General features: G+C 31.0%; 1 protein-coding gene across 2 annotated transcripts; it reads left to right on the top strand.

Annotated features, from left to right (window-relative positions):
- Window positions 1–1452: 1452 nt before the first annotated feature.
- Window positions 1453–10582, top strand: LOC127097337 (receptor-like cytosolic serine/threonine-protein kinase RBK2). Of its 2 annotated transcripts, none has more exons than XM_051035831.1 (7): window positions 1453–2099; window positions 2359–2610; window positions 2843–2997; window positions 3247–3326; window positions 3435–3570; window positions 3677–3826; window positions 10299–10582. In XM_051035831.1, exons 1-7 carry the CDS (start codon window positions 1730–1732, stop codon window positions 10404–10406), a joined length of 1251 nt encoding a protein of 416 aa, XP_050891788.1. In that variant the 5' UTR covers window positions 1453–1729; the 3' UTR covers window positions 10407–10582. The 2 variants fall into 2 exon arrangements, with proteins under 2 accessions (XP_050891788.1, XP_050891787.1); XM_051035830.1 differs by lacking the exon at window positions 10299–10582 and adding an exon at window positions 4044–4432.
- Window positions 10583–12326: the final 1744 nt, after the last annotated feature.

The following is a 12326-nucleotide window of genomic DNA, read 5'->3' as shown; positions in this document are numbered from 1 at the left end:
TCCCAACTGAAAAAATTTGCAGAATTGCGGGCAGGTTTCTTGATAGAACCATCAACGAAACCGAGTTTCACCTTCGCGCGCAGAGCGGTTTTCATGGTTCGAAACCATGTACGATAATTGTTACCATTCAAGGTTGAAGAAACAAGAGGCATTCCTGGGTTATCAGAATTATTAAGAGTATATACAGGGTTGGATGGAATGAAGGTGGATTGAAGTTCTTGCTCAGATTGATCATCATCGAAATCACCATGCTCAGATGTCATATTAAAGATTAACTATAAAGATTTATTCATCCATGTCTCTCATGAAATAAAAATTACAATTGAAGTTTACATAAACTATTAGACCTATGAAATAATAAGAAATTAACTAACTATAAAAATGACTATTATAAACTTTATCTCTGATCACATGCTTTAAACGTATATAAATAAAGCCAAACATACTAGTATATACTATGCAGTGGAATGAATATGTTAAGCCATCCGATTTGACCAAGGTAACTAAGTGTAAAATCAATTGATGGCTAATTGACAGTAACCTAACCTTTATAATGCCAGAAGTACGTCAGATAAAATAAAACTTTGTAAATTAGGAAAATGAAATGTTTTATGAGTTTTTCACAATATTAAAGTCAAATAAATTTTGAATTCAATACTAGTACTAGTTTTATTACAATAGTATTTTGAATAAGCACCATTTTCCACGTGACGTATCCAAAAAGAGACCATAACGCAAAAAGACACGAGAACCGTCTCTCATTCTGACCAACGAAGCAATCGTGACAGGAAAGGATAACGGCGATTTTATTCTATCCTTAACAATATTATTACGAAAATATTTAACATATTTTAAAAAAATAAATAATATAAAAAAACATATAAAAAGTACATAAAATTCATATTGGCATGGCTGATGGCGAAAGCCACTCGACTAAACAATCAAAACTTTAATTTGCCTAATCACACTTCTCATCTTCAAATCTCATTTCTTAATCTATACTCCTAAAATATTTTAGTCTTATTTACATCCAAAAAATTTACATAACAAAGATCCAGAGTATTAAAATCCAAACTAATTCAATCAAAAACAGAAAATAAATATACAAAATTAAATACCTCAAAAAATCAAATAATATAAGATGTCTTTGGATTCACTTTTATAAACCTTTTATATTAGATTAGATTTTGAATTTATATTTTTAAATCAATTTAAACCAAACTGAATTAAATTCATATATTTTGGTATTTTTTTTATTAGTATGATATATTATACTAGTAATTTATTATTTTTTATATTTAATTTTTTTATAATTATTTATTTATTTAATTAATTTAATTGTTTTTAATATTTTAAATATAATTGATCATTCTTATTTTATTATTTTAATTGTTAATATGTTAACCTATTGGTTTTTTAAAGAATAAATAAATAATTATAAAAACATTGTGACTACTAGCACTAGCAGTGAAGCATTGAAAAGGGCAATGATAGTTGTTTGTTGAATGAAGCGGAGAGGTCAAGTAACTGAAACTAAAATTCATTCTTTCCATCTCTCTCTGTTTTCCTCTGTTTCCTATTTCATTCTATCTTTACCATCTTCGCAACTTTCTTTTCATATTCACCTTCTCTTGATTCATCTTCTAGCTTAAATTTCTACCATTTAATTTATATATGTTCTTTACCAGAACAAAGAAACAAACCTTTTCTTACGCTACATACATAATTTATGGCCAAGGAAAAGGTGGATTCACCTGTTACAGTTCTTGAGGACTATTTCAAAAGTTCAGATTCAGAAACGAGTTCTTCCAAAGAACCTACTTTGGATTCTGATTCTCATCATGATCACATTTCAAAACCTGTTTCAAGGTGGCATTCGTTTCTTCAATTGGTCAAAACAGGATCAAAGAAACAGTTACCACCAACATTGCATCAACCTCTTGATGGACAACTCTCCAGAAGAATGAGTAGAAGCATGAGGGATACCATTCTTCCAAGTTGTCTCACTCTCTCCAATGCAACTTCTACCCCTTGTAGATCACCATGGAAGATTTTTTCTCATCATGATATACAACTTGCAACCAACTATTTCAGCCCAGGTATGAATGCATTATGCACTCAATACTTCAAACACGTGTCTGGTGTCTGACACGTCTCCAATGTATTTCCGTTCAATTTATTTATTTTTTTAAAGTATTTTTGACATGTCAGTATCAGTGTTGTGTACGGTGTTTATGTATGTGTTTCATAGTTTTTAGGGTTTTACCTGTGTGGGACATGCTTTAGAGTATAGATTTGTTATTAAGGTAACATTGAGTATTGCTTGGTTTGAAATTTACTACATTGAGTTTGGTGCAGAAAATTTGATTGGAAAAGGTGGTTATGCTGAGGTTTACAAAGGGTGTTTACCGAATCATCGGTTAGTAGCAATCAAACGGTTAACAAGAGGAACTCCTGATGAAATTATAGGAGACTTTTTATCAGAACTTGGGGTAATGGCGCATGTTAACCATCCTAATACTGCTAAGCTTGTTGGCTATGGAGTGGATGGAGGAATGTATCTAGTTCTTGAGTTGTCTGAAAAAGGAAGTCTAGCTTCAGTGCTATATGGTATTGAATTGAACTATTGATTCATGACTTCAATAATTTTATTGAGCCGAGAATCGCACATCGATGCGTTAGATGAAGATCAGATGACTCGAATTTTGAGTTATATTTTTAGAAATGGTTTAGTGAAGTCAGAAAACAAGTTGTCTGATCTTCATTCAATGACTGAACTTTCTTGACTGCGTGACTTAGTACTTTTTAAAATCAAATTTTGATTTCGTTTTTCTGACATTAGGTTCCAAGGAGAAAGTACCATGGTGTATTAGGCACAAAATTGCATTAGGAACAGCCAATGGTATACTATATCTTCATGAGGGTTGTCAAAAAAGATTTATCCATAGAGATATAAAAGCTGCCAATATCTTGCTCACAGAAGACTTTGAGCCTCAGGTATATATATGCTTTGGATTCTTTTATATAAAGTTTGATTCTAAAACTGATTCCTTTTATTTCTTTAGCATTTTTGCGTTTACCTTATAGACAAGCAGTTTTTGGAAGGTTCTTCATTATGAATTTTTCGGAAACCTTTGTATTTTGTAATCTGTTAGTATTGTTCCATTTCAACATACAGAACACTACAAAAGTTTTATACAGATAAGCTTTCTCTAGTGCTACATTTTAATACTTTTTTGGGCGCAGATTTGTGATTTTGGGCTAGCAAAATGGCTGCCAGAGAATTGGACTCACCATAACGTTTCAAAATTTGAAGGAACTTTTGGGTTTGTAACCTTCAAATTCATTATTATACACTACTTTCTGTTATAAACTTTTGTGATTTCCTATTAGTATTAATTAACTCATCAAGTTTCATTTATGATTTTCCACAGTTACCTTGCTCCTGAGTATTTGCTTCATGGCATAGTGGATGAGAAAACCGATGTATTTGCCTTTGGTGTATTGCTCTTAGAATTGGTCAGTGGGAGAAGAGCACTTGATTATTCACAACAAAGCCTTGTTTTGTGGGTATAGTTTCTTATATGACAAATCAAATCCTTGATTAATCTTAAGAGATTGTTATAAGATTAGGACTCTAGGCATTGATCTTGTTTTCTCCTAATGATATTTTCAGGCAAAACCTTTGTTGAAAAAGAATGATATTATGGAGCTTATAGATCCTTCACTAGCAGGTGAATTCGACTATAGGCAGATGAATCTTATGCTCTTGACAGCTTCTTTATGCATACAACAGTCCTCCATTCACCGTCCCTCTATGAGACAGGCACGTTGTCTTGTCCCTCTACGGATCATCTACGGTCAGTGCAAGGTGCAACTACATGTAAATCAAATCGTATTTGAACCTGGTTTGACGGTTCTATACGTCGTTGCACCCTGTAAGGGCCGCAAAGGATCCAAATTCTTTAACATTGGACTTTTGTGTTTTTTTCCTAACTAAAAGATGTAATAACTAAATGGCAAAGATATTGTATTTTATGTAGGTTGTTCAGCTTCTGAATGGAAACCTTAGTTGTTTCAAGACCATGAAGAAAACTCGATTGCCATTCTTTCGAAGAGTCTTTCGGGAAGAGCTTATTGATTCTGATTAGTAAATGAAACAGAAATCACATGATTATTAGCAACTGCGCTAAGGAGGTTGTGATTAATGAATGAATTTCTTCAGCTAGAAATTGCTTCATCAAACACAAAATTTTGCATTTTGGAATGCACAAAAGAAGCATGATAATGCCCTTAGTCTTATGTACATAGTACTAGTAGTTTTTTTTTGGTTTCGTTTTTAGTAATAGGATATCAAATACATATAGTTTTGTAGAAAGAAAGAAATATTGTAATAGCAATGAGTCTTAACTCACATTGTGGTTTGTGCCTCTATGTTTAGAAAGAGAGAGACTCACTTTGTTCCTCTCTTCATCTATAATATTAGGAGATGTAGTAGTGAGCAGTTGAATCCTCCGAATTACTACACCTTCCCACAGTTTAAGTTATTTTATTTAAAATAAAAAATCTAATTTTATACTCCGTTTTACAACATTAATAAATTATTAAATTTATTTTTTCAATTATACTAGTAACTATTTATTAATTATTTTTTTAATTTAATAAATTAAGATGATTATTTGAATTGAGATTTTAAAAGACTTTTTTAAATAAAAAAATTGTGGTATTTGTTCTGATCTCATAAAAATGCCCAACAAGACTATGTTACAGGTATCAACAAACATCCATGTGATCCAAACCAACATCCATGTGATCCAAACCTACAAGCTACATAGTTTCTAACCCTAAAAATATTATCTCTTTCGATAATCACTTTAGGCATGTTAGAATGCTTGCAGATATCACCCCATTACCAAACCAGAGCATCAATATAAGGTTATCTTTTTCTTCTAACAAATTTTTATTTTTTATTAAAGCAAAGAGATAGTAGACTTAGAGGTAGAAACAAGGTCTTTTGATTTAGTTATTTTATATATAATTTTTTTACAATAAAAAATAATTCATTATAAATAAGTATGAAGTTGGACTATTCATCTCATTTTCTTTATGATTTGAAAGACGGATTTTGCTTCTTTCTCGTTTTATTATTCATTTTGTTCGGTTGTAGAAACGGATATGGTGTGTATTGATGGTGAGGGATCCTGAATAAGTGGTGCTGATCTCCGATGCAGTGGTTATAACACTCCAAAAATTAAGTAAAAATATTATCGTTATTATTATTTTAAGATTATGGTATTTTGATTATTATTATTATTATTATTATTATTATTATTATTATTATTATTATTATTATTATTATTATTATTAGGATTAAATATACAACACTCCCTATAATGTAAATGATATTTGATTTACACATGTAAGTTTTTTGTTTTTTGATTTCTTCTTTAATGTGAAGATTCTCATGGGTGTACTATTTAGTGAAGATTCTCATGGGCGTACTATTTAGTGACGTGGTTTGTCTCTTTGTCATTTAATTTATTTATTTTTTTAATTTTTTAAAAATCTACGTCAGCAAATAGTAAAAAAATAATATTAAAAATCCATGTGGTTTTTTTTTTAAATGCCACGTGGTATCTTTTATTAACAATTTTTATTACAAGTGGGTAAATCAAAAGTCCCTCACATTACAGGGGTAAAATATAATTTTGCTGTTTTGGATAGTAAAACATTAAAAAAAAAGTTCTAATTTTTGCTACCAATGAAATTCTAATTCAATACCTAAATTTAGTGGATGAGATTCTTAACTACTGAATTAATATTTCTTTTGTTTATAATATTTACAAGTTAAATATATATTATATACAAATCTAATTAATATCTTTTGCATTTCTTGTAATTTGACAATTAATATTAGTTGTCAAATTACAACAAATGACAACAAATGCAAAAGATATTAATTAGATTTGTATGTAATATATGTTTAACATGTAAATATTATAAATAAAAGGAACATTAGCTCAATGATTAAGGAATATTAATGTGAGCGACTTTTAATTTACCCCCTCGTAATAACAATTTTTAAAAAAAAATAAATTAAAATGCCACGTGGATATTTTTAAAATTATTTTTTTACTATTTGTTGGCGTGGATTTTAAAAAAATAATAAAAAATTTAAATTAAATGACACAGACAAGCCACGTCAACAAATAGTGCACCATAAGGTCATAGATAAAGAATCTTCACTTAACTATCACTAAATACACCTCATAATTGTCAAGTTGCAATTACGTAAATTCATAAAGCTGAACGATAAAAAAAATAAAAATTAAATTAAATAAGTAACATTTGGAATAAATTCTCGACGGATTGTGAATAAAAATGGCTTAGTAAAAAGTCAGTCGATAAAATTTCGAAAGGAATAAAGTGCATGAGATTTAAATGTGTTAGGCTAACTTGATCAACTCTTCTTGCCGCTGATGAAACTATTTCTAATTTAAAGATTAGACAATCATTAGAGAACCATGGCCTCAAAGATTCTATTGATGGTTTTCAATTCAATAAACTTTCCATTATTTATCTTACACTCATTCAAGCATTTCAGGTACTACTAATTCAACTATTATTTGTTTCTTAATTCAGTTTATTAATTATTCTTTCACTCATTTTGATTCGTTAATAATCAGTGATGAACATGGTCTCGAGTTGGATTCAAACCTCAAATTAACAATTATTTGTCTTATAAATAATAAACAATAATAGAGGGGCATTATGATTATAGTGTCATTTGACTTTATTGAATATATGTGTAAAAAATAATAGACTTGGAATTTAATCTTAGTTACTTGATACTAATATTCTTTTATTGGAATCTAAATATAGTAATCAAGTGAAGGTGTATGGTAGGTTGGTTAGGATGCATGATAAGGTAGTTAGAGTGTGCATGAAGTTAGTTAGAATGTAACTAACTTCACCCTTATATATATATATATATATATATATATATATATATATATATATATATATATTATATATATATATATATATATATATTATATATATATGCATAAGTCAACCATTTGTATAATAAGAATTATCATATATGAATCAAGCAAAGCTTGATCTTATGAATCCATGTTCATAATCCCTTTCATGCACAATCATGTTCGTCAATGGTGGTGCAATTCCCTTACTTAACATGGTATCAATTGCCTAAGGGACCAATTATTCAGTTGCGCACATAACGCACCTCTGCATTCATCTTTCAGCAGCTTCACAAGGTCAAAGACATTGTGATCATCTTCTTCACGCAACTACAAGCTCTGCACTGTGGTCGAAGTCTTCAGTTTCAGAGAAATTACATTGCTTCACGGCAAAGGTGTGTTTGTGTCTCGCACTGAATTTAGCTTCAAAGAAGCACTTTTTCCTTCAAGATTCAGTGTTAGTTTTCAATAGTTTCAGAGAAACTATGGCGAATCTTGAGAATCTCTCACAAAAATTTCCAACGGAGAATCAAGAATCGCAAGTTACCATGAAAACCATAGGGTTTTCAAACTCCCTAAACTCGTTTTCTCCCAAGCTTTCTATCAAACTTCAAGAGAAAAATTTCTTGTTGTGGAATCAACAAGTTGAAGGAGTGATTCTTTCACATAAGCTGCACAAAATGGTGGTTAATCCTCGCATTCCACCAATGTTTAAATCTTCAAATGATCGTCTTGAAAATCTTATTTATGAAGCATATGAGGAATGGATGGTGCATGACCAAACATTGTTCACATGGTTGTTGTCTATAATTTATGAATCTGTTCTACCTCGATTACTTTCATGCAAACATGCATATGAGGTATGGGATAAGGTGCACAAGCACTAAAATGCACAGATGAAGGCATGGGTGCATAAACTGCATGATAAACTGAAAATGATCAAGAAAGGCACTCAATCCATTTCCGAGTTTATGTTGCAGGTTAGGTCTATTGTTGACTCACTCCTAACCATAGGTGATCCAATTTCTGAACGAGGTTAGATAAATGTAATTCTTCAAGGGCTTCCAGAGGAATAAAATCCATTCATCCCGATGGCATACAACAAAACTGAGTCAATTGACACCTATGAGGTGGAGGGCTTGCTTTACGTTCAAGAAGCTCAACTTGAAAAATATCGTCAAGAACTTGCAGCACCAAGTGCAACAACCAGTGTGGTGCAAGGAGAAGGTCATCATAATCATGCAATCACACACTTAAATGGCTCAGGATATGATCCTTGAGGAAAAGGAAAACCAGGTCGAGGAAGAGGCAAAAACAGGTCCAACAGTTCAACTGGGAATCGACCAACTTGCCAATTATGCAACAAGTATGGTCATTCAGTGATGGAATGTTGGCATAAATTTGATGATAACTTTACACCCTCATTACCCAAGCCACAAACTCAAGGAGCTTCATCTCATAGTATAGACAATGCTTAAGCTAACAATAAGACTACAACAACTGCTCATACTCAAGACAATGCCTATTTAGCTCATCAGGATCAGTTGCATATCCCTCAAGATTTGGAATCTCAGGCATGGTTTATTGATTCATGTGCTTCTCATCATATTACATCTAATTTATCAAACCTGCATCAAATCATGTGTTGGACCAAAAAAAGTAGTAGTTGGCAATGATAATAGTCTTGAAGTTAAAATAGTAGGAAATTCTAAGTTCCAATCCTCTTAAAAGTCTAATTCTCTTTTACATCTTGCTGATTTACTTCATGTACCACATATTACTAGGAATCTTATATTTGTTTCAAAGTTTGCCAAAGATAATCAAGTATACTTTGAATTCCATCCTAACGCATGCTTTATGAAATCTCAGGAATCTAATCATGTACTGCTAAAGGTATTCTTATATGAAAGTGGTTTATATTGTTTCAATAAGCTCAATGTATCACCCTCTAAGGCTAGCTTGAAGCTCAAGTCATCAAATCTAAATTCAGTTGTTAATAATGTTGTATATGCAGATCAACTAGATAGTAGGTCTATAGTAGTAAGTCCTAACATCAATAAAGTTGATTTTATGGCATGCTAGGTTATGACATTCCCACCCTAAAGCTATGCATAAAGTGTTGAAAGTGTATAATGTTTCTCTTAGTAATAAAGAACCCTCTTCTTTTTGTCATTCATGCTTCCTTGGCAAGTCTCACAGACAATATGCCCCTTGTCAAATACTAGATATACTACTATGATGGATCTGGTCCACACTGATTAATGAGGTCCCTCTCCTGCACTCTCAAACATTGGATACTCTTATTATATTGCATTTGTTGATGCCTTTTACAGGTACACTTGGATCTATCTTCTAAAGCACAAAAGTGATACCTTAATTGCATTTAAATTGTTTCAAAGCTATGTGTCTACACAATTCAATGCCAAGATTAAAGCCATGTAGTCAGACTTTGGAGGAGAATTTAGACCCTTTACTAAACTTCTCAATGATCAAGGCATTCTGCATAGACTCACATGTCCACATACTTCTCATCAGAATGGCATAGTGGAAAGAAAACATAGACAAATTGTTGTAATGGGGCTAACTCTACTTGCTCATGCTTCTATGCCAATGAAATTCTGGGATCATAGCTTCACCATTGCAGTTTATCTGATAAACATAATTCCATCGAGTGCCTTACCTGAATTCAAAACACTGTTTCAGGCTTTGTTCAACAAATAACCAAATTATTTAGCAATCAAAGTCTTTGGATCTGCCTGTTACCCGCACCTGAGACCATACAACAAGCACAAATTGGAGCTCAGTAGTTCTAAATTCCTTTATCTTGGTGTGTCCTCCACTCACAAATGTTTAAATATGGATGGAAAAATCTCCATTTGCAAAGATGTGATGTTTAATGAAACAAAGTTTCCTTATACATCAAGCATCTCTCAACCTTCTGTCAGTCATAAGCCATCCAATAACTTACCACTTATGATTCTTTCTACATGTGGCAAGTCACCTCATATTGTGTAACATCCTATCTTGCCACATACCATAGACATTTCCTCTCATTCTCCTCTCCAAAAAACACATGCTAGCACATCCTGTGCGTCTGACACAACGTCTCCTTTGGCTCATGACTCATACCCATCTAACATACCTCAGATACAAGATCATAACACCATTTTTAATCATCCACAATCATATGATACAACTACCTTCCCTTCCCTTGAATCCTTACAAACTAGCCACACTAACTGACATGTCTTTAGATCAGACGCAAGATCACCCTCCATTCATAACTAAATGGCAAAGATATTGTATTTTATGTAGGTTGTTCAGCTTCTGAATGGAAACCTTAGTTGCTTCAAGACCATGAAGAAAACTCGATTGCCATTCTTTCGAAGAGTCTTTCGGGAAGAGCTTACTGATTCTGATTAGTAAATGAAACAGAAATCACATGATTATTAGCAACTGCGCTAAGGAGGTTGTGATTAATGAATGAATTTCTTCAGCTAGAAATTGCTTCATCAAACACAAAATTTTGCATTTTGGAATGCACAAAAGAAGCATGATAATGCCCTTAGTCTTATGTACATAGTACTAGTAGTTTTTTTTTTGGTAATAGGATATCAAATACATATAGTTTTGTAGAAAGAAAGAAATATTGTAATAGCGATGAGTCTTAACTCACATTATGGTTTATTATATTATGCCTCTATGTTTAGAAAGAGAGAGACTCACTTTGTTCCTCTCTTCATCTATAATATTAGGAGATGTAGTAGTGAGCAGTTGAATCCTCCAAATTACTACACCTTCCCACAGTTTAAGTTATTTTATTTAGAATAAAAAAATCTAATTTTATATTCCGTTTTACAACATTAATAAATTATTAAATTTATTTTTTCAATTATACTAGTAACTATTTATTAATTATTTTTTTAATTAATAAATTAAGATGATTATTTGAATTGAGATTTTAAAAGACTTTTTTAAATAAAAAAAAGTTGTGGTATTTGTTCCGATCGGATAAAAATGCCCAACAAGACTATGTTACAGGACTCAACAAACATCCATGTGATCCAAACCAACATCCATGTGATCCAAACCTACAAGGTACATAGTTTCTAACCCTAAAAATATCACCCCATTAACAAACCAGAATATCAATATAATAAGGTTATCACCTTTTTCTTCCAACAAATTATTATTTTTTATTAAAGAGAAGAGATAGTAGACTTAGAGGTAGAAACAAGGTCTTTTGATTTACTTATTCTATATCCAATTTTTTTACAATAAAAAATAATTCATTATTTATAAGTATGAAGTTGGACTATTCATCTCATTTTCTTTATGACTTGAAAGACGAATTTTGCTTCTTTCTCGTTTTATTATTCATTTTGTTGGGTTGTGGAAACGGAGTTGATGTGTATTGATGGTGAGGGATCCTGAATAAGTGGTGCTGATCTCCGATGCAGTGGCTATAACACTCCAAAAATTAATTAAAAACATTATCGTTATTATTATTTTAAGTTTATGGTATTTTGATGATTTTATTATTATTATTATTATTATTATTATTATTATTATTAAATATACGACACTCACGTGGTTTGTCTATGTGTCATTTAATATAATTTTTTTTAATTTTTTAAAAATCTACGTCAGCAAATAGTAAAAAATAATATTAAAAATCCACGTGGTTTTTTTTTTTAAATTCCATGTTGTATTTTTTATTAACAATATTTATTACAAATGGGTAAATCAAAAGTCTCTCACATTACAGGGGTAAAATATAATTATGCTGTTTTGGATAGTAAAACATTAAAAAAAGTTCTAATTTTTGCTACCAATGAAATTCTATTCAGTACCTAAATTTAGTGGGTGAGATTCTTAACCATTGGACTAATATTTCTTTTGTTTATAATATTTACAAGTTAAATATATATTATATACAAAACTAATTAATATTTTTTACATTTGTTGTAATTTGACAACTAATATTAGTTGTCAAATTACAACAAATGCAAAAGATATTAATTAGATTTGTATGTAATATATATTTAACATGTAAATATTATAAACAAAAGGAACATTAGCTCAATGATTAAGAATCTCATCCACTAAATTTAGGTAAATACGTGTGGAATCAAGCTTAATTCGTGCAAAACGAATTTGATCAGAATGTGTGAAAAGTGTGACTTGCAATCCATCAAAAATCAGTCAAATCATGCATTTCAAGGGTCGATTAACTTCTTGAGACTTGATTAAACATGTTTAGGTCCAAAACGCGTGGTAGTAAAATCTACGTCAGCAAATAGTAAAAAATAATATTAAAAATCCACGTGGTTTTTTTTTAAA

This window comes from Lathyrus oleraceus, chromosome 6 (genome assembly GCF_024323335.1).
Source record: "Lathyrus oleraceus cultivar Zhongwan6 chromosome 6, CAAS_Psat_ZW6_1.0, whole genome shotgun sequence".
Classification (NCBI taxonomy): Eukaryota; Viridiplantae; Streptophyta; class Magnoliopsida; order Fabales; family Fabaceae; genus Lathyrus; species Lathyrus oleraceus.
The sequence above is the reverse complement of the archived record's forward strand: the minus strand, read 5'-3'. Positions and strand labels throughout refer to the sequence as shown.